The 24,972-nt window shown below is 38.4% G+C and overlaps 1 protein-coding gene across 1 annotated transcript in view; it reads right to left on the reverse strand.

Moving 5' to 3' along the window:
* Positions 1 to 536: 536 nt before the first annotated feature.
* The window catches only part of LOC133621877 (slit homolog 1 protein-like), a 134,299-nt gene continuing 109,863 nt past the window's right edge, over positions 537 to 24,972 (reverse strand). The window contains exons 29-37 of the mRNA XM_061984299.1: positions 19,968 to 20,107; positions 19,804 to 19,897; positions 19,546 to 19,683; positions 17,594 to 17,822; positions 11,237 to 11,367; positions 8,010 to 8,164; positions 7,682 to 7,902; positions 5,713 to 5,821; positions 537 to 3,244 (exon numbers count right to left, since the gene is read on the reverse strand). Of these exons, the coding sequence (XP_061840283.1) occupies positions 2,964 to 3,244; positions 5,713 to 5,821; positions 7,682 to 7,902; positions 8,010 to 8,164; positions 11,237 to 11,367; positions 17,594 to 17,822; positions 19,546 to 19,683; positions 19,804 to 19,897; positions 19,968 to 20,107 (1,498 nt within the window). The 3' untranslated portion in view covers positions 537 to 2,963. The remainder of the gene's footprint in view (positions 3,245 to 5,712; positions 5,822 to 7,681; positions 7,903 to 8,009; positions 8,165 to 11,236; positions 11,368 to 17,593; positions 17,823 to 19,545; positions 19,684 to 19,803; positions 19,898 to 19,967; positions 20,108 to 24,972) is intronic.

The following is a 24,972-nucleotide window of genomic DNA, read 5'->3' on the forward strand; positions in this document are numbered from 1 at the left end:
ATTTCAATGCAATAAAATGATATATTTTTTTTATCTTTAAAACTGCAGCAAAATGACATTTTTGTGTCGTCCTTTGTGTGCGGAATATTCTGTGAGGGGGGTCATTTTAGCCTCTTTAAAGTCAGGGAGGGAGGGGGAGGTGTGTGTGTGTGTGTGTGTGTGTGTGTGTGTGATCTTTTATGGGCGTAGGCGTGAATCACTATTTCATCCAAGCTCCGCCCCCTCCCCCCAACACCATCATGGCCAGGACTCCGCCCACTCCCCCCCAAGCCCCGCCTGCTCCACAAAGAGGTCAAAGGTCAGCGTCAGAAGGGGGGGGGGGGGGGAAGAAGCTTTTATTGTGGGGACTAAAAAAAGGAAGTGAGGACTAAAAGTCAACATAGAAAAATATTGTCACTGTTAAAAAGCTACGTTAGCGCTGTTAGCATCCAAAAGTCCTTATAAACATGACTCCTCCCACATGCCGGAGGAGGCGTCTGATTGGTGCACATCATCGTCGTCGTCATCATCATCATCATCGTCATCATCACTCGGGTTTTTTCTTGTTTTCAGCCGGCGGAACCTCCAAAGTGGAACGCACAAGTCAAAGCTCCGCCTCAAAAGTGGAACAAAGCGTCTGAAAGGAAACTTTTGGCTTTTTCTTTGGCTTTTCTGAAGGGAGTGTGATGATAACCCTAGAAGAGTGTGTTGATGACCCTAGAAGAGTGTGATGATAACCCTAGAAGAGGACTGGGACACACATGAAGAGGACAGTCTTCCAACTTTGTCACGCTTCTTTTTACACTTTTATGTCCCTCACACGTCTTAACTAGTGACTAGTCCTCTTTCTTAACTAGTGAAGGTACACCTGGTGACTGTTTGACCCTGCAGCTGACTAGTCCTCTTTCTCACTGACTTGGTGACTTGCTTTGGACAACATTTTGGTGTGTGTGTGTGTTTATGTTCATGTGTGTGTGTGTGTTAATGTTTGCATCTGTTTGTGTGTGTGTGTGTATGTTTGTGTATGTGTTTTAACATTTGTGTGTGTTTGTTCATGTGTGTGTTTTAACGGTTGTGTGTGTGTGTGTTAATGTTTGCATCTGTTTGTATGTGTTAATGTGTGTGTATGTTTGTGTGTGTGTTTTAACATTTGTGTGTGTTTATGTTCATGTGTGTGTTAATGTTTGCATCTGTTTGTGTGTGTGTTAATGTGTGTGTTTTAACATTTGTGTGTGTTTGTTCATGCGTGTGTTTTAACAGTTGTGTGTGTGCGTGTGTTAATGTGTGTGTTTGTTTTAACATTTGTGTGTGTTTGTTCATGCATGTGTTTTAACGGTTGTGTGTGTGTGTTAATGTGTGTGTATGTTTGTGTGTGTGTTTTAACATTTGTGTGTGTTTGTTCATGCGTGTGTTTTAACGGTTGTGTGTGTGTGTTAATGTTTGCATCTGTTTGTGTGTGTGTTAATGTGTGTGTTTTAACATTTGTGTGTGTTTGTTCATGCGTGTGTTTTAACAGTTGTGTGTGTGCGTGTGTTAATGTGTGTGTTTGTTTTAACATTTGTGTGTGTTTGTTCATGCATGTGTTTTAACGGTTGTGTGTGTGTGTTAATGTGTGTGTATGTTTGTGTGTGTGTTTTAACATTTGTGTGTGTTTGTTCATGCGTGTGTTTTAACGGTTGTGTGTGTGTGTTAATGTTTGCATCCGTTTGTGTGTTAAATGTGTGTGTATGTTTGTGTGTGTGTTTTAACATTTGTGTGTGTTTATGTTCATGTGTGTGTTTTAACGTTTGTGTATGTGTGTGTGTTAATGATTGCATTTGTTTGTGTGTGTGTGTTAATGTGTGCGTATGTTTGTGTGAGTGTTTTAACATTTGTGTGTGTTTGTTCATGTGTGTGTTTTAACGGTTGTGTGTGTGTGTGTGTTAATGTGTGCGTGTGTTTGTGTGTGTGTTTTAACATTTGTGTGTGTTTGTTCATGCCTGTGTTTTAACAATAGTGTGTGTGTGTGTTAATGTTTGCATCTGTTTGTGTGTGTTAATGTGTGTGTATGTTTGTGTGTGTGTTTTAACATTTGTGTGTGTTTATGTTCATGTGTGTGTTTTAACGTTTGTGGGTGTGTTTGCGCGTGTGTTTGCGCGTGTATTAATGTGTGTGTTTTTGTGTGTGTTTAAACTGTTTTTGTGCGCGTGTGTTAAAGTGTGTGTTTATGTGTGTGTTTGAACAGTTTTTGTGCACGTGTGTTAAAGTGGGTGTATGTTTGTGTGTGTTTATTTGTGTGTTAACGTGTGCGTCTGTTTTAACATTTGTGTTTGTGTGTGTGTGTTAACGTGTGTGTATGTTTTAATATTTGTGTGTCTGTATGTTCTTGTGTTTTAACGTTTGTGTGTGTTTTTGTGTGTGTGTCAATGTGTGCGTATGTGTGTTTGAACTGTTTTTGTGCGTGTGTGTTAAAGTGTGTGTATGATTGTGTATGTTTGTGTGTGTTTAAGTGTGTGCTTTAAAATTTGTGTGTGTGTGTTTGTGTGCGTGTTTTAACATTTGTGTGTTTTAACGTGTGCGCCTGTTTGTGTGTTTGTGCGTGTTTATGTGTGTGTTTTAACGTTTGTGTGAGTGTTTTAATGTGTGTGTGTGTTAACGTGTGCGTGCGTGTTGTGTGTGTCTGTGTGTGTTTTAACATTTTAACGTGTGTGTGTATGTTTGTGTGTGTGTGTGTGTGTGTTAATGTGTGTGTCTGTTTGTGTGTTTTAAAATTTGTGGGTGTGTGGGTAATGTGTGCGTATGTTTGCGTGTGTGTTCATGTGTGTGTTTTAACATTTGTATATGTGCGTGTTAATGTGTGTTAATGTGTGCGTATGTTTGTGTGTGTTTTACGTTTAAGTGAGTGTGTTTGTCCCAATTTTGTGTACTTGCATGTGTATTAGCACATGTGTTGTTGTCTGTGTGTTTATGTGTGTGTTTGAACTGTGTGTGTGTGTGTTGTTGTGCTACACACACAACTTGCAGCCACACTCCACAGGTTTCTCCACTTCCTGCGTGAGGGAGCTGCCGTCGTCACACAGGAAGTTGATGCGTCTGCGTCGCAGCCTCAGAGGAGCGCAGCAAGAGGGTGTGGCCCCTGGCCCCGCCCCCTCCTCCCCTGGCCCCGCCCCCCCCTGGCAGCGGCCCTGGCACTCCATCCAGGAGAAAAGTTTGGCGGTCTGGCAGAGGATGTTGTTGTGCTGCAGGCGGTGGTAGTCCCTCACCACCTCTCCTCTGCACCACCACTCTGCCACACAAAGGTGTCACCATGACGTCATCATGACACGCCCCCTGGCGGCGGGGAGCGGTACTGCGGCCTCACCTGTGTCGCAGGTGTCTCCCGTGAAGCCCTCCTGGCACACGCAGCGATGACCTTGACCTCCGACCTCCTCCTGGCAGCGCCCGTGTACACACCTCACACCTGCACACCTCACCTGCTGCTCACACCTGTGCACACACACACCTGCTGCTCACACCTGTGCACACACACACACCTGCTGCTGGGACAGGAAGTGTCACCTGGTGGTGGTGAGGAGGAAGATGATGACGATGATAAAATGAAGATGATGATGAAGATGGTGATGAGGAGGACGACGACAACACTGATGATGATGATGATGATGATGGAAATGCAGATGATGATGATGATGAGGAGGAAGATAATGACGATGATAAAATGAAGATGATGATAATTGTGGTAATGATGATGATAATGACGATGATGATGAGGAAGATGATGATGATTGTGGTAATGATGATGATAACGATGATGATGATGATGACGTTGATGATGGTGAGGAAGATGATGATGATGATGATTGTGGTAATGATGATGATGATGATGATGTTGATGAGAAAGATGATGATGATGACGATGAGGAAGATGGTGATGATTTTGGTGATGATGATGATGATTATGGTGATGATGATGATGATGATGATGATGATGATGACAATGATGATGATGACGTTGATGATGGTGAGGAATATGATGATGATGATGATTGTGGTAATGATGATGATAATGACGATGATGATGATGAGGAAGATGATGATGATTGTGGTAATGATGATGATAACGATGATGATGATGATGATGACGTTGATGATGGTGAGGAAGATGATGATGATGATGATTGTGGTAATGATGATGATGATGATGATGTTGATGAGAAAGATGACGATGATGACGATGAGGAAGATGGTGATGATTATGGTGATGATGATGATGATGATTATGGTGATGATGATGATGATGATGACAATGATGATGATGACGTTGATGATGGTGAGGAATATGATGATGATGATGATTGTGGTAATGATGATGATGATGATGATGACGATGAGGAAGATGAGGAAGATGATGATGATGATGATGACGATGAGGAAGATGATGACGATGACGATGAGGAAGATGGTGATGATTATGGTGATGATGATGATTATGGTGGCGATGATGATGAGGAAGATGAGAATGATGATTGTGGTGATGATGAGGAAGATGATGATGATGATGATGATGATGATAATGATAATGATTGTGGTAATGATGATGATGACGTTGATGATGGTGAGGAGGAAGATGATGATGATGATGATTGTGGTAATGAGGAAGATGATGATGACGTTGATGATGGTGAGAAGGAAGATGATGATGAGGAAGATGTGATGATGAGGAAGATGATGATGATTATGGTGATGATGATGATGATTATGGTGGTGATGATGATGATGAGGAAGATGAGAATGATGATTGTGGTGATGATGAGGAAGATGATGATGATGACGATGATGATGATGATGAGGAAGATGATGATGATGATTGTGGTAATGATGATGATGATGACGTTGATGATGGTGAGGAGGAAGATGATGATGACGATGAGAAAGATGATGATGATGATGAGGAAGATGATGATGATGATGATGATGATGAGGAAGATGATGATGATGATTGTGGTAATGATGATGATGATGATGACGTTGATGATGGTGAGGAGGAAGATGATGATGATGATGATGATGGAGATGATTATGATGATTGTGGTGATGATGAGGAAGATGATGATGATGATGATTATGGTGGTGATGAATATGAGGAAGATGATGATCATGGGGTGATGATGAGGAAGATGATGATGTGATGGTGAGGAAGATGATGATGATGGTGATGATGTTGAAGGTGATGATGAAGATGAAGATGATTATGATGATTGTGGTGATGATGAGGAAGATGATGATGATGATTATGGTGGTGATGAATATGAGTAAGATGATGATTATGGGGTGATGATGAGGAAGATGATGATGTGATGGTGAGGAAGACGATGATGATGGTGATGATGTTGAAGGTGGTGATGATGAAGACGATGATGACGATGATAATGATGACGATGATGATGACGATGATGACGACGATGATGATGAAGATGAAGATGATTATGATGATTGTGGTGATGATGAGGAAGATGATGATGATGATTATGGTGGTGATAAATATGAGGAAGATGATGATTATGGGGTGATGATGAGGAAGATGTTGATGACGATTATGAGGATTATGGTGAGGAAGATGATGTTGAAGGTGATGATGATGAAGATGATGACGATAACGACGATGATGAAGGTGATGAAGATGATGAAGACGATGATGATGAGGAAGAAGATGATGATGATGATGACGTCACACTCACTTGCTGCCTTCACATGGACCAACAGCAGCTGCTGTGGAGGCCACGCCCACTGCCCCAGTGTGGCCTCCTGTGATTGGCTGGTCACAGTGTGGCCCGCTCCAACCAGACTGGCAGAGGCACTCAGGTCCCTAAAACACACACACACACACACACACACACACACACACACACACACACACACACACACACACACACACACACACACACACACACGCACACACACAATTTTTTTAGTATCATCATACTTAACATCGTCATTTTATTATCATCATTATTATTATCAACATCATCTTTATTATCATCAATATTACTATCATCATCATCATCATTATAGTTTTTATTATCATCATTTAATTATTATTGTCATTTTTACTATTATCGTCTTTATTATTATTATCATCATTTTTATCATCATTATGATTTTTATGACATTTATTATCAACATCATCATCATCACTAATATGATCATTATAATTGCTATAATCATTTTATTATGATCATCATTATTGTCATACTCATTATTAATTATTATAATTATAATAATGGACATTTCCATTATTATTATTATTATTATTATGATTCTATAGTCATCATCATCATCACCATTACATTATTCATAAATCTATGATTATTATTATCATTATCACCATAATTTATTATCATAAAGATTGTTATCATTATTAACATATCATTATTATCATCATAATTCTTCCTATTATTATTACTATTATATTATAATTATTATCATCATCATAATTATTATCAGGATTTTCATTTTTTTAATGTTGATTTCAAAAACAGCAAATTATTCCAAACGGTGTAGTAAAAACAACAACAACAATAACAATTATATTATTATTATTATTATTATTATTATTATTATTATTATTATTAATGATTACATCATTATTATTGTTAGTTGTTATTATTGTTGTTATTATTATTGTTGTTATTATTATTATTATTATTACTGTTATTATTATTGTTGTTGTTAATAATAATACTATTATAATAATAATAATATAAAATATAATATTAATAATAATAATAATACTATTATTAACAACAACAATAATAACAATAACAATAATAATAATAATAATAACAATAACTAACAATAATAATAATGATAATAATAATAATAATATAGCCATTAATAACAATAACAATAACAATACTAATAATAATAATAAGAAGATTATTATTATTGTTATTATTATTATTAGTGATTATATTGTTATTATTATTATCATTATTATTATTGTTGTTATTGTTGCTGTTGTTGTTGTTATTATTATTATTATTATTATTATTGTTGTTAAAAATAATAATATAATAATAATAATATAATATTAATATTAATAATAATAATACTATTATTATTAACATTATTATTATCATTAACAATAATAATAATAACAATAATAATAATAATAATAACAACAACAATAATAACAATAAGTAACAATTTTAATAATGATGATAATGATAATAATAATATAACCATTAATAATAATAATAATAATAACAATAACAATACTAATAATAACAATAATAAGAATATTATTAGTATTATTATTATTATTATTATTGTTATTATTGTTGTTATTATTATTATTATTAATAATAATAATACTAATATAATAATAAAATATAATATATAATATTAGTAATAATAGTAACACTATTATTTTTATAATTATTAACAACAACAACAACAATAATAATAATAATAATAACAATAATATTAATAATAATAACAATAACTAATAATAATAACTAATAATAATAATAATGATAATAATAATAATAATAATAACAATAACTAATGATAATAATAATAATAACAACAACAATACCAATAACAATACTAATAATAACAATAATAATAATAATAATAAGGATGATAATAATGTTCAACAGGAAGTCCAAGCATGCTCTGATTGGCTACTGTTGAAGGCGCGTGCTGATTGGTCGATGCGTCTCACCTGCGCTGCGTTGGGCTGGCAGACGCCGTGCAGACAGAAGAGCTTCCTGCAGGCCTGACATCCTGGCACCACGCCCGCCTTCATGTGCCCGCGCGTGAAGTCCTGCAGCTCGTGGTTGATGTAAAGGTTCCGGATGCATCCGTGCAAGCTGGACACGTTGGACACGTTGGCGCTGGGCGAGGACAGAGACAGGGAGGCGGGAATCACCTCCTCCGGCATACCTGATTAATAATGAGCCAATAAATCATTATTTTATTATAGTTGATCTCTATTTTCACATGTTTTTGCTTTCATGTTTAAGAGAGAAAGAGGCCCCGCCCACTCTTACCTCCCACATAGAGGGGGGCCTCTACCATGGCCGCCTGGCTCCGCCCCCGACTGTCCAGCGTGGTGGGCTGGCCGCCGTCCACCGACAGGTTGACCATTTGGTTGAAGGTCAGCAGCTCCACAGTGTGGAAGCGGCCGTCATTGACCGTCTCCGTGCTGTCAGCCAGGAGAAAAAAATAAGTGACGTCATCGATGATGTCACTGTGGGCACATGAGGTAATTAAATATAGTAATATTAGTACATGTATAGTAATATGAATAAATGTATGCACACAGGAAATAGATTGCCATTGAAGCCCCGCCCACACGACACCAGTCAGCCAATCAAAGCTTTAGTTTTTTATGCTGCTTAGCTTGTCAAGATAAAACAAGTTAAATAGAAGGTGAATAAAAGGTAAATGAAAGGTAAACGAAAAAGTTTATGAAAAGTAAAAGCAGGTAAATAGAAGGTAAAACATACAAGGTCAATAAATGTAATAGACGGTAAATTAAAGGGAAATCAAGTCAAATATAAAGTAAAAGAAGGTAAATACTATTTAAAAAGGTAACTAAAAGGTAAACGGAGGTACATAAAAGGTAAAAGAAGGCAAACAAGTTAAACAGAAGGTAAAAAAAGGTAAATAAAAAGTAACTGAAAAGTAAAAAGAAGGTACATAAAAGATAAAACAAGGTAAAAAGAGGTAAACAGAAGGTAAAAGCATGTAAACAGAGGGTAAAAGAAGATAAATAAAAGGTAAAAAGCAGGTAAATTGAAGGTAAATGTGTTAAATAAAAGGTGAAAAAAGGTAAATAATTGTAGTAGAGGGTAAATTAAAGGGAAATCAAGGTAAATATAAAGTAAAAGAAGGTAAATACTATTTAAAAAGGTAACTAAAAGGTAAAAGGAGGTACACTAAAAGGTAAAAGAAGGTAAACAAGTTAAACAGAAGGTAAAAGAAGTTACATAAAAGGTTAAAATCAGGTAAATAGAAGGTGAAAAAAGGTACGTAGAAGTGAATAAAAGGTAAATGTGAAGTTAATGAAAAGTAAAAGCAGGTAAATAGAAGGTAAAACATGTTAAATAAAAGGTAAATGAATGTAATAGACGGTAAATTAAAGGGAAATCAAGTTAAGTATAAAGTAAAAGAAGGCAAATACTATTTAAATAGGTAACTAAAAGGTAAAAGGAGGTACATCAAAGGTAAAAGAAGGTAAACAAATTAAACAGAAGGTAAATGAAGATCACTGAAAAGTTAAAAGAAGGTACATAAAAGGTAAAACAAGGTAAAAAAAAAGGCAAACAGAAGGTAAAATAAGGTAAATAAAAGGTAAAAATCAGGTAAAAGGAAGGTAAATGTGTTAAATAAAAGGTGAAGAAAGATAAATAATTGTAGTAGAGGGTAAATGAAAGGGAAATCAAGTTAAATGTAAAGTAAAAGAAGGTAAATACTATTTAAAAAAGGTAACTAAAAGGTAAAGGTACATTAAAAGGTAAAAAAGTTAAAAAAAAGTAAAATAAGTTACATAAAAGGTTAAAATCAGGTAAATGTAAGGTAAACATGTTAAATAAAAGGTGAAAAAAGGTACATAGGTGAATAAAAGGTAAATGAAAGGTAAATATAAAGTTAATGAAAAGTTAAAGCAGGTAAATAGAAGGTAAAACATGTTAAATAAAAGGTCAATAATTGTAATAGATGGTCAATTAAAGGGAAATCAAGTTAAATATAAAGTAAAAGAAGGTAAATACTATTTAAATAGGTAACTAAAAGGTAAAAGGAGGTACATAAAAGGTAAAAGAAGGTAAACAAGTTAAACAAAAGGTAAAAGAAGGTAAATATAAAGTAACTTAAAAGTTAAAAGAAGGTACATAAAAGATAAAACAAGGTAAACAAAAAAAAGGTAAACAGAAGGTAAAATAAGGTTAAACAAAAGGTGAAAAAAGATAAATAATTGTAGTACAGGGTAAATTAAAGAGAAACCAAGTTAAATGTAAGTAGGTAAACAGAAGGTAAAAGAAGTTACATAAAAGGTTAAAATCAGGTAAATAGAAGGTAAACATGTTAAATAAAAGGTGAAAAAAGGTGCGTAGAAGGTGAATAAAAGGTAAATGTGAAGTTAATGAAAAGTAAAAGCAGGTAAATAGAAGGTAAAACATGTTAAATAAAAGGTAAATTAATGTAATAGACGGTAAATTAAAGGGAAATCAAGTTAAGTATAAAGTAAAAGAAGGTAAATACTATTTAAATAGGTAACTAAAAAAAATGAGATACATCAAAGGTAAAAGAAGGTAAACAAATTAAACAGAAGGTAAAAGAAGGTAAATAAAGGTAACTGAAAAGTTAAAAGAAGGTACATAAAAGATAAAACAAGGTAAAAAAAGGTAAATAGAAGGTAAAAGCATGTAAACAGAGGGTAAAAGAAGATAAATAAAAGGTAAAAAGCAGGTACATAGAAAGTAAATGTGTTAAATAAAAGGTGAAAAAATGTAAATTGAAGTAGAGGGTAAATTAAAGGGAAATCAAGTTAAATGTAAAGTAAAAGAAGGTACATAAAAGGTCAAACAAGGTAAAAAAAAAAGGTAAACAGAAGGTAAATAAGAGGTAAAAATCAGGTAACTGGAAGGTAAATGTGTTAAATAAAAGGTGAAAAAAGATAAATAATTGTAGTAGAGGGTAAATTAAAGGGAAATCAAGTTAAATGTAAAGTAAAAGAAGGTAAATACTATTTAAAAAAGGTAACTAAAAGGTTAAAGGAGGTACATTAAAAGGTAAAAGAAGGTAAACAAGTTAAACAGAAGTAAAATAAGTTACATAAAAGGTTAAAATCAGGTAAATGTAAGGTAAACATGTTAAATAAAAGGTGAAAAAAAGGTACATAGGTGAATAAAAGGTAAATGAAAGGTAAATATAAAGTTAATGAAAAGTTAAAGCAGGTATATAGAAGGTAAAACATGTTAAATAAAATGTCAATAATTGTAATAGATGGTCAATTAAAGGGAAATCAAGTTAAATATAAAGTAAAAGAAGGTAAATACTCTTTAAAAAGGTAACTAAAAGGCAAGAAGAGGTACATAAAAGGTAAAAGAAGGCAAACAAGTTAAGCAGAAGGTAAAAGAAGGTAAAAGAAGGTAAATAAAAGGTAACTCAAAAGTTAAAAGAAGGTACATGGATATTTTTTGTGCGTGTCAGCGGCCAAACACCCGAGCTGATGGAGGACGTGTGTGACGTAGAGACACGGCGGTGTTTGCACCTGTAGATGGCGGCAGCGGCCTGGTTCCCGGGATCGTAGGTGACCCTGACGTGACCTTGGTGCAGCTCCACGGCGATGGGCTCGTCGTCCCCGTTGTACAGCAACACGCCGTTGTCCTCTGCAGTGGACACCTGGGACACAAAACACACTTTTGTGTGGTCGGGGCCTTGTGGGGACATGGATGTAAACAATGACGGCACCACCTTCAGGACAAAGTAGTAACAGCACCAATATTAATACAAATGATGCATTATTATTAATAATATTTTAAAAAACAGGCACAGGATTTCAACACAAATTTGGAAATCAATGTTAGCATGCAAACTGTTAGCATGCTAACGCCAGCGGCTAACTTTTTCATCCAATTTTGTAGCCGAACCCCTTAGAGTCATATGACTTGGTACTTGACACATGCTAACTGTTACCATGCTAAGGTCAGCATTATAGAATGCTAACATTAGCATGCTAACTTTTTCAGCAAATTTTGCAGCCGAACCCCTTAGAGTCATACAACTTGGTACTCGACACATGCTAACTGTTACCATGCTAACACGAGCATTATAGAATGCTAACATTAGCATGCTAACTTTTCCATTCAATTTTGCAGCCGAACCCCATAGAGTCTTACAACTTGGTACTTGACACATGCTAACTGTTACCTTGCTAACGCCAGCATTCTCGAATGCTAATATTAACATTCTAACTTTTCCATCCAATTTTGCAGCCGAACCCCTTAAGAGTCTTACAACTTGGCACTTGACACATGCTAACTGTTACCATACTAACGCCAGTATTCTAAAATGCTAACAATAACATGCTAACTTTTTCATCCAATTTTGCAGCCGAACCCCTTAGAGTCTTACAGCTTGATATTTGACACATGCTCACTGCTACCATGCTAAGGCCAGCATTATAGAATGCTAACATTAGCGTGCTAACTTTTTCAGCCAATTTTGCAGCCGAACCCCATAGAGTCATACAACTTGGTACTCGACACATGCTAACTGTTACCATACTAACGCCAGTATTCTAAAATGCTAACAATAACATGCTAACTTTTTCAGCCAATTTTGCAGCCGAACTCCTTAGAGTCATACAACTTGGTACTCGACACATGCTTACTGATACCATGCTAACGCCAGCATTCTCGAATGCTAATATTAACATTCTAACTTTTCCATACAATTTTGCAGCCGAACCCCTTAAGAGTCATACAACTTGGCACTTGACACATGCTAACTGTTACCATACTAACAAGAGTATTCAAAAATGCTAATATTAGCATGCTAACTTTTCCATCCAATTCTGTAGCGGAACCCCTTAGAGTCATACAACTTGGTATTTGACACATGATAACTGTTACCATGCTAAGGCCAGCATTCTAGAATGCTAACAAAACATGCTAACTTTTTCATTCAATTTTTCAGCCGAACCCCATAGAGTCATACAACTTGGTACTTGACACATGCTAACTGTTACCATACGAACGCCAGTATTCAAAAATGCTAATATTAGCATGCTAACTTTTCCATCCAATTTTGCAGCCGAACTCCATAGAGTCTTACAACTTGGTATTTGACACATGCTAACTGTTACCATGCTAACGCCAGCATTCTAGAATGCTAACAATAACATGCTAACGTTTTCATCCAATTTTGAAGCCGAACCCCTTAGAGTCTTACAACTTGGTATTTGACACATGCTAACTGCTACCATGCTAACGCCAGCATTCTAGAATGCTAACAATAACATGCTAACTTTTTCATCCAATTTTGCAGCCGAACCACATAGAGTCTTACAACTTGGTATTTGACACATGCTAACTATTACCATGCTAAGGCCAGCATTATAGAATGCTAACATTAGCATGCTAACTTATTCAGCAAATTTTGCAGCCGAACCACATAGAGTCATACAACTTGGTACTGGACACATGCTAACTGTTGCCATACTAACGCCAGTATTCAAAAATGCTAATATTAGCATGCTAACTTTTCCATCCAATTCTGTAGCCGAACTCCTTAGAGTCAAACAACTTGGTATTTGACACAGGCTAACTGCTACCATGCTAACGCCAGCATTTTAGAATGCTAACAATAACATGCTAACTTTTTCATCCAATTTTGCAGCCGAACTCCTTAGAGTCTTACAACTTGATACTTGACACATGCTAACTGTTACCATGCTAACGCCAGCATTCTAGAATGCTAACAATAACATGCTAACTTTTTCATGCAATTTTGCAGCCAAACCCCTTAGAGTCTTACAACTTGATACTTGACACATGCTAACTGTTACCATGCTAACGCCAGCATTCTCGAATGCTAATATTAACATTCTAACTTTTCCATCCAATTTTGCAGCCGAACCCCTTAAGAGTCTTACAACTTGGCACTTGACACATGCTAACTGTTACCATACTAACGCTAGTATTCAAAAATGCTAATATTAGCATGCTAACTTTTCCATCCAATTCTGTAGCCGAACCCCTAAGAGTCTTACAACCTGGTATTTGACACAGGCTAACTGCTACCATGCTAACGCCAGCATTCTAGAATGCTAACAATAACATGCTAACTTTTTCATCCAATTTTGCTCCTCAGAGTCTTACAACTTGGTATTTGACACATGCTAACTGTTACCATGCTAAGGCCAGCATTATAGAATGCTAACATTAGCATGCTAACTTTTTCATCCAATTTTGCAGCCGAACCACATAGAGTCATACAACTTGGTACTGGACACATGCTAACTGTTACCATACTAACGCCAGTATTCAAAAATGCTAATATTAGCATGCTAACTTTTCCATCCAATTCTGTAGCCGAACCCCCTTAGAGTCTTTCAACTTGGTATTTGACACAGGCTAACTGCTACCATGCTAAAGCCAGCATTCTCGAATGCTAACAATAACATGCTAACTTTTTCATCCAATTTTGCAGCCGAACTCCTTAGAGTCTTACAACTTGGTATTTGACACAGGCTAACTGCTACCATGCTAACGCCAGCATTCTAGAATGCTTACAATAACATGCTAACTTTTTCATCCAATTTTGCAGCCGAACTCTATAGAGTCTTACCACTTGGTATTTGACACAGGCTAACTGCTACCATGCTAATAACGCCAGCATTCTAGAATGCTAACAATAACATGCTAACTTTTTCATCCAATTTTGCAGCCGAACCCCATAGAGTCTTACAACTTGGTATTTGACACATGCTAACTGTTACCATGCCAACGCCAGCATTCTCGAATGCTAATATTAACATTCTAACTTTTCCATTCAATTTTGCAGCCGAACCCCTTAAGAGTCATACAACTTGGCACTTGATACATGCTAACTGTTACCATATTAACGCCAGTATTCTAAAATGCTAATATTAGCATGCTAACTTTTCCATCCAATTCTGTAGCCGAACCCCTTAAAGTCTTACAACTTGGTATTTGACACAGGCTAACTGCTAACATGCTAAAGCCAGCATTCTAGAATGCTAACAATAACATGCTAACTTTTTCATCCAATTTTGCAGCCGAACCCCTTAGAGTCTTACAGCTTGATATTTGACACATGCTAACTGCTACCATGCCAACGCCAGCATTCTAGAATGCTAACAATAACATGCTAACTTTTTCATCCAATTTTGCAGCCGAACTCCTTCGAGTCTTACAACTTGGTATTTGACACATGCTAACTGTTACCATGCTAAGGCCAGCATTATAGAATGCTAACATTAGCATAGTAACTTTTTCAGCCAATTTTGCAGCCGAACCACATAGAGTCATACAACTTGGTACTTGACACATGCTAACTGTTACCATGCTAACGCCAGTATTCAAAAATGCTAACAATAACATGCTAACTTTTTTATCCAATTTTGCAGCCGAACTCCTTAGAGTCTTACAACTTGGTATTTGACACAGGCTAACTGCTACCATGCTAAAGCAAGCATTCTCGAATGCTAACAATAACATGCTAACTTTTTCATCCAATTTTGCAGCCGAACCCCTTAGAGTCTTACAACTTGGTATTTGACACATGCTAACTGTTACCATGCTAAGGCCAGCATTATAGAATGCTAACATTAGCATGCTAACTTTTTCAGCCAATTTTGCAGCCGAAACACATAGAGTCATACAACTTGGTGCTGGACACATGCTAACTGTTACCATGCTAACGCCAGTATTCAAAAATGCTAACAATAACATGCTAACTTTTTTATCCAATTTTGCAGCCAAACTCCTTAGAGTCTTACAACTTGGTATTTGACACAGGCTAACTGCTACCATGCTAACGCCAGCATTCTAGAATGCTAACAATAACATGCTAACTTTTTCATCCAATTTTGCAGCCGAACCCCATAGAGTCTTACAACTTGGTATTTGACACATGCTAACTGTTACCATGCTAAGGCCAGCATTATAGAATGCTAACATTAGCATAGTAACTTTTTCAGCCAATTTTGCAGCCGAACCACATAGAGTCATACAACTTGGTACTTGACACATGCTAACTGTTACCATGCTAACGCCAGTATTCAAAAATGCTAACAATAACATGCTAACTTTTTTATCCAATTTTGCAGCCGAACTCCTTAGAGTCTTACAACTTGGTATTTGACACAGGCTAACTGCTACCATGCTAACGCCAGCATTCTAGAATGCTAACAATAACATGCTAACTTTTTCATCCAATTTTGCAGCCGAACTCCTTAGAGTCTTACAACTTGATACTTGACACATGCTGACTGTTACCATGCTAACGCCAGCATTCTAGAATGCTAACAATAACATGCTAACTTTTTCAGCCAATTTTGCAGCCGAACCACATAGAGTCATACAACTTGGTACTGGACACATGCTAACTGTTACCATACTAACGCCAGTATTCAAAAATGCTAACATTAGCATGCTAACTTTTCCATCCAATTCTGTAGCCGAACCCCTTAGAGTCTTACAACTTGGTATTTGACACAGGCTAACTGCTACCATGCTAACGCCAGCATTCTAGAATGCTATCAATAACATGCTAACTTTTTCATCCAATTTTGCAGCCGAACTCCTTAGAGTCTTACAACTTGATAGTTGACACATGCTGACTGTTACCATGCTAACACCAGCATTCTAAAATGCTAATATTAGCATGCTAACTTTTCCATCCAATTCTGCAGCCGAACTCCTTAGAGTATTACAACTTGGTATTTGACACAGGCTAACTGCTACCATGCTAACGCCAGCATTCTAGAATGCTAACAATAACATGCTAACTTTTTCATCCAATTTTGCAGCCGAACCCCTTAGAGTCTTACAACTTGGTATTTGACACATGCTAACTGTTACCATGCTAAGGCCAGCATTATAGAATGCTAACATTAGCATGCTAACTTTTTCAGCCAATTTTGCAGCCGAACCACATAGAGTCATACAACTTGGTACTTGACACATGCTAACTGTTACCATGCTAACGCCAGTATTCAAAAATGCTAATATTAGCATGCTAACTTTTCCATCCAATTCTGTAGCCGAACTCCTTAGAGTCTAACAACTTGGTATTTGACACAGGCTAACTGCTACCATGCTAACGCCAGCATTCTAGAATGCTAACAATAACATGCTAACTTTTTCATCCAATTTTGCAGCCGAACTCCTTAGAGTCTTACAACTTGATACTTGACACATGCTGACTGTTACCATGCTAACGCCAGCATTCTAGAATGCTAACAATAACATGCTAACTTTTTCAGCCAATTTTGCAGCCGAACCCCTTAGAGTCTTACAACTTGGTATTTGACACATGCTAACTGTTACCATGCTAACGCCAGCATTCTAGAATGCTAACAAAACATGCTAACTTTTTAATTCAATTTTGCAGCCGAACCACATAGAGTCATACAACTTGGTACTGGACACATGCTAACTGTTACCATACTAACGCCAGTATTCAAAAATGCTAACATTAGCATGCTAACTTTTCCATCTAATTCTGTAGCCGAACTCCTTAGAGTCTTACAACTTGATACTTGACACATGCTAACTGTTACCATGCTAAGGCCAGAATTATAGAATGCTAACATTAGCATGCTAACTTTTTAATCCAATTTTGCAGCCGAACTCCTTAGAGTCTTACAACTTGATACTTGACACATGCTAACTGTTACCATTCTAAAATGCTAACATTAGCATGCTAATTTTTTCATCAAATTTTGCAGCTAAACCCCCCAGAGTCATACAACTTGATACTTGACGTTTTTAAGTTAGCATGCTAACTTTAACATGCTAACTTTTTTTAATTTTTTTTTTTTTTTTAACGGCAGCGTCGTTTCGGGGGGTCCCTAATCAAGCGTCCGCGGCGTGCCCACCTGCAGCGTGATGTTGGCGTGGGGCCAGTTCTTCACGTCCTGCAGTTGGACGTACGAGTCCCGCTTGACGAAGTTGACGCCCACCAGCTTCTCGCAGCTGGCGCCCTCGAAGCCCGGCAGACACTGGCAGAGCGCCGCGCCCGCCCTCTCCTGGCAGGGGGCGCCGTTCTGGCAGCGCGTCTGCTGGCAAGGCGACGGAGGAGGCGGGGCTATCTCGCAGACGTCCCCGCTGAGGAAGAGACATGATGAATGAAATTAGCATCACGGAAACAAAAGTGGAACATGTCGAAGCGCTTCGGTGATAACACCAGGCCCATCTGGTCAGTATCACATCTGGTCAGTATCACAAATCCTCAGTATCACGCCGCTAATCCCTTCAATGGAAACAGATTATTCCTAACCTCCGCTGGTCTGACATCCACTCTGAAACACTTTCCTTAAAATGTGACAACTCAGATGAGCTAAGTTGGGTCGTAAAAAAAGTAGCAATACTTTGATACCAAGTTGATACCAACACGTAGAATACTCAACAATACTTAAGGATGGGTACCAAGTTTGGTACTTTTTTTGTTACTTGGCTAGCATTAGCACACAATAGAACGTGCTACTATGCTAGCTGCTGTTAGCACTTGCACACAATGGAGTTTTTGTGCAGTCAAAAGTAGCGATACTTTGATACCAAGTTGATACCAACACGTAGAATACACAACAATACTTAAGGATGGGTACCAAGTTTGGTACTTTTTTTGTTACTTGGTTAGCATTTGCACACAATAGAACGTGCTACTATGCTAGCTGCTGTTAGCACTTGCACACAATGGAGTTTTTGTGCAGTCAAAAGTAGTGATACTTTGATACCAAGTTGATACCAACACGTAGAATACACAACAATACTTAGGGATGGGTACCAAATTTGCTACTTTTTTTTTTTTTACTTGGTTAGCATTAGCACACAATAGACCATGCTACTACGCTATCTGCCGTCAGCATTAGTACACAATGGAGTTTTTGTGCAGTCAAAAGTAGTGATACTTTGATACCAAGTTGATACCAACACGTAGAATACACAACAATACTTAAGGATGGGTACCAAATTTGGTACTTTTTTTGTTACTTGGCTAGCATTAGCACACAATAGAACGTGCTACTATGCTAGCTGCTGTTAGCACTTGCACACAATGGAGTTTTTGTGCAGTCAAAAGTAGCGATACTTTGATACCAAGTTGATACCAATACATAGAATACACAACAATACTTAAGGATGGGTACCAAATTTGCTACTTTTTTTTGTTACTTGGTTAGCATTAGCACACAATAGAACGTGCTACTACGCTAGCTGCTGTTAGCACTTGCACACAATGGAGTTTTTGTGCAGTCAAAAGTAGTGATACTTTGATACCAAGTTGATACCAACACGTAGAATACACAACAATACTTAAGGATGGGTACCAAGTTTGGTACTTTTTTTTTTTTACTTGGTTAGCATTAGCACACAATAGACCATGCTACTACGCTATCTGCCGTCAGCATTAGTACACAATGGAGTTTTTGTGCAGTCAAAAGTAGCGATACTTTGATACCAAGTTGATACCAATACATAGAATACACAACAATACTTAAGGATGGGTACCAAATTTGCTACTTTTTTTTGTTACTTGGTTAGCATTAGCACACAATAGAACGTGCTACTACGCTAGCTGCTGTTAGCACTTGCACACATTGGAGTTTTTGTGCAGTCAAAAGTAGTGATACTTTGATACCAAGTTGATACCAACACGTAGAATACTCAACAATACTTAAGGATGGGTACCAAATTTGGTACTTTTTTTGTTACTTGGTTAGCATTAGCACGCAATAGAGCTTAGGACACACACACACACAAATCCGTCCAGCAAGTCCTCACTTTTACCTCTTAGGACACACAAACACAAATCCATCCAGCTGGTCCTCACCTGTATCCCCGAGGACACACACACACGTATCCGTCCAGCCGGTCCTCACACTGCGCGCCGTTTTGACAGCGGTGGTCCACACACTCATCGTAGTCGATACCGCAGTCCGGCCCCACCCAGCCCGGGACACACACGCACCTGACACACACACGCACACACACGAGTATTGTCTTTTTATACGATGGACACAGTTTGAATCTGGAACAGATGAATGTGTGTGTGTGTGTGTGTGTGTGTGTGTGTGTGTGTGTGTGTGACCTGGGTCCAGTAGGCGTGGCGATGCAGGTGGACTGATGGCGGCAGGGGTTCCTCGCAGGCGCGCACACGTCCTCGTCCTCCTCGCAGAACAGACCTGGCCAATCACAGAGCTCTTTCATCCCCATTGGCCGAGAGAAGCGGCAGGGGGCGGGGCCACTACGTACCTGCGCGGCTGGGCGGGCACAGGCAGGTGTAGTTGCCCACTCCGTCCACGCAGGTGGCGCCGCTCTCGCAGCCGTGGTCCTGACAGTCGTCCACGTTGACCTCGCAGAAGGTGCCGTGGAAGCCCGCCGCGCACGCACAGCTGCAAGGAGACTTAATGAGGCGCTAGCTCATTAGCCTCGTTAGCGTTTAGCACGTGTTGGCGGCTCTGTCACAACTGTGGAGCACTTTGACTGACGCTACACCTCCTGTGCAACTACACAACCTCAACACAGCCAAGTAACAACACAACGTCAACACAGCCAAGTAACAACACATGGGAACACAACCAAGCAACAACACGACACAATGTGAACACAACCAAGTAACAACACGACACAATGTGAACACAACCAAGTAACAACACAACGTGAACACAACCACGTAACAACACATGGGAACACAACCAAGCAACAACACGACACAACGTGAACACAACCAAGTAACAACACAACATAAACACAACCAAGTAACAACACATGGGAACACAACCAAGCAACAACACGACACAACGTGAACACAACCAAGTAACAACACAACATGAACACAACCAAGTAACAACACATGGGAACACAACCAAGCAACAACACGACACAACGTGAACACAACCAAGTAGCAACACAACGTAACACAGCCAAGTAACAACACATGGGAACACAACCAAGTAACAACACAACATAAACACAACCAAGTAACAACACATGGGAACACAAGCAAGCAACAACACGACACAACGTGAACACAACCAAGTAACAACACGACACAATGTGAACACAACCAAGTAACAACACAACGTGAACACAACCAACTAACAACACATGGGAACCCAACCAAGCAACAACACAACACAATGTGAACACAACCAAGTAACAACGCAACACAATGTGAACACAACCAAGTAACAACACAACCAACTAACAACACATGGGAACACAACCAAGCAACAACACAACACAACGTGAACACAACCAAGTAGCAACACAACGTGAACACAACCAAGTAGCAACACAACGTAACACAGCCAAGTAACAACACATGGGAACACAACCAAGTAACAACACAACATAAACACAACCAAGTAACAACACATGGGAACACAACCAAGCAACAACACGACACAACGTGAACACAACCAAGTAACAACACAACATGAACCCAACCAACTAACAACACATGGGAACACAACCAAGTAACAACACAACACAATGTGAACACAACCAAGTAACAACACAACACAATGTGAACACAACTAAGTAACAACACAACATGAACACAACCAACTAACAACATATGGGAACACAACCAAGTAACAACACAACATAAACACAACCAAGTAACAACACATGGGAACACAACCAAGCAACAACACGACACAACGTGAACACAACCAAGTAACAACACAACATGAACCCAACCAACTAACAACACATGGGAACACAACCAAGTAACAACACAACACAATGTGAACACAACCAAGTAACAACACAACACAATGTGAACACAACTAAGTAACAACACAACATGAACACAACCAACTAACAACAAATGGGAACACAACCAAGTAACAACACAACATAAACACAACCAAGTAACAACACATGGGAACACAACCAAGCAACAACACGACACAACGTGAACACAACCAAGTAACAACACGACACAATGTGAACACAACCAAGTAACAACACAACGTGAACACAACCAACTAACAACACATCGGAACACAACCAAGCAACAACACAACACAATGTGAACACAACCAAGTAACAACGCAACACAATGTGAACACAACCAAGTAACAACACAACGTGAACACAACCAACTAACAACACATGGGAACACAACCAAGCAACAACACAACACAACGTGAACACAACCAAGTAGCAACACAACGTGAACACAACCAAGTAGCAACACAACGTAACACAGCCAAGTAACAACACATGGGAACACAACCAAGTAACAACACAACATAAACACAACCAAGTAACAACACATGGGAACACAACCAAGCAACAACACGACACAACGTGAACACAACCAAGTAACAACACGACACAATGTGAACACAACCAAGTAACAACACAACACAATGTGAACACAACTAAGTAACAACACAACATGAACACAACCAACTAACAACATATGGGAACACAACCAAGTAACAACACAACATAAACACAACCAAGTAACAACACATGGGAACACAACCAAGCAACAACACGACACAACGTGAACACAACCAAGTAACAACACAACATGAACCCAACCAACTAACAACACATGGGAACACAACCAAGTAACAACACAACACAATGTGAACACAACCAAGTAACAACACAACACAATGTGAACACAACTAAGTAACAACACAACATGAACACAACCAACTAACAACAAATGGGAACACAACCAAGTAACAACACAACATAAACACAACCAAGTAACAACACATGGGAACACAACCAAGCAACAACACGACACAACGTGAACACAACCAAGTAACAACACGACACAATGTGAACACAACCAAGTAACAACACAACGTGAACACAACCAACTAACAACACATCGGAACACAACCAAGCAACAACACAACACAATGTGAACACAACCAAGTAACAACGCAACACAATGTGAACACAACCAAGTAACAACACAACGTGAACACAACCAACTAACAACACATGGGAACACAACCAAGCAACAACACAACACAACGTGAACACAACCAAGTAGCAACACAACGTGAACACAACCAAGTAGCAACACAACGTAACACAGCCAAGTAACAACACATGGGAACACAACCAAGTAACAACACAACATAAACACAACCAAGTAACAACACATGGGAACACAACCAAGCAACAACACGACACAACGTGAACACAACCAAGTAACAACACAACATGAACCCAACCAACTAACAACACATGGGAACACAACCAAGTAACAACACAACACAATGTGAACACAACTAAGTAACAACACGAACACAACCAACTAACAACATATGGGAACACAACCAAGTAACAACACAACATAAACACAACCAAGTAACAACACATGGGAACACAACCAAGCAACAACACGACACAACGTGAACACAACCAAGTAACAACACGACACAATGTGAACACAACCAAGTAACAACACAACGTGAACACAACCAACTAACAACACATCGGAACACAACCAAGCAACAACACAACACAATGTGAACACAACCAAGTAACAACGCAACACAATGTGAACACAACCAAGTAACAACACAACGTGAACACAACCAACTAACAACACATGGGAACACAACCAAGCAACAACACAACACAACGTGAACACAACCAAGTAGCAACACAACGTGAACACAACCAAGTAGCAACACAACGTAACACAGCCAAGTAACAACACATGGGAACACAACCAAGTAACAACACAACATAAACACAACCAAGTAACAACACATGGGAACACAACCAAGCAACAACACGACACAACGTGAACACAACCAAGTAACAACACGACACAATGTGAACACAACCAAGTAACAACACAACGTGAACACAACCAACTAACAACACATCGGAACACAACCAAGCAACAACACAACACAATGTGAACACAACCAAGTAACAACGCAACACAATGTGAACACAACCAAGTAACAACACAACGTGAACACAACCAACTAACAACACATGGGAACACAACCAAGCAACAACACAACACAACGTGAACACAACCAAGTAGCAACACAACGTGAACACAACCAAGTAGCAACACAACGTAACACAGCCAAGTAACAACACATGGGAACACAACCAAGTAACAACACAACATAAACACAACCAAGTAACAACACATGGGAACACAACCAAGCAACAACACGACACAACGTGAACACAACCAAGTAACAACACAACATGAACCCAACCAACTAACAACACATGGGAACACAACCAAGTAACAACACAACACAATGTGAACACAACCAAGTAACAACACAACACAATGTGAACACAACTAAGTAACAACACAACATGAACACAACCAACTAACAACATATGGGAACACAACCAAGTAACAACACAACATAAACACAACCAAGTAACAACACATGGGAACACAACCAAGCAACAACACGACACAACGTGAACACAACCAAGTAACAACACGACACAATGTGAACACAACCAAGTAACAACACAACGTGAACACAACTAAGTAACGACACAACGTCAACACAGCCAAGTAACGACACAACGTCAACACAGCCAAGTAACAACACATGGAAACACAACCAAGTAACAACACAACGTAAACACAACCAAGTAACAGCACAACATAAACACAACCAAGTAACAACACATGGGAACACAACCAAGTAACAACACGACACAATGTGAACACAACCAAGTAACGACACAACGTCAACACAGCCAAGTAACGACACAACGTCAACACAGCCAAGTAACAACACAACGTCAACACAGCCAAGTAACAACACATGGAAACACAACCAAGTAACAACACAACATAAACACAACCAAGTAACAACACAACATAAACACAACCAAGTAACAACACATGGGAACACAACCAAGCAACAACACGACACAACGTGAACACAACCAAGTAACAACACAACATAAACACAACCAAGTAACAACACATGGGAACACAACCAAGCAACAACACGACACAACGTGAACACAACCAAGTAACAACACAACATGAACCCAACCAACTAACAACACATGGGAACACAACCAAGTAACAACACAACACAATGTGAACACAACCAAGTAACAACACAACACAACATGAACACAACCAACTAACTAACCAAGTAACAACACAACATAAACACAACCAAGTAACAACACATGGGAACACAACCAAGCAACAACACGACACAACGTGAACACAACCAAGTAACAACACGACACAATGTGAACACAACCA

This window comes from Nerophis lumbriciformis, linkage group LG25 (assembly GCF_033978685.3).
Source record: "Nerophis lumbriciformis linkage group LG25, RoL_Nlum_v2.1, whole genome shotgun sequence".
Taxonomy (NCBI): domain Eukaryota; kingdom Metazoa; phylum Chordata; class Actinopteri; order Syngnathiformes; family Syngnathidae; genus Nerophis; species Nerophis lumbriciformis.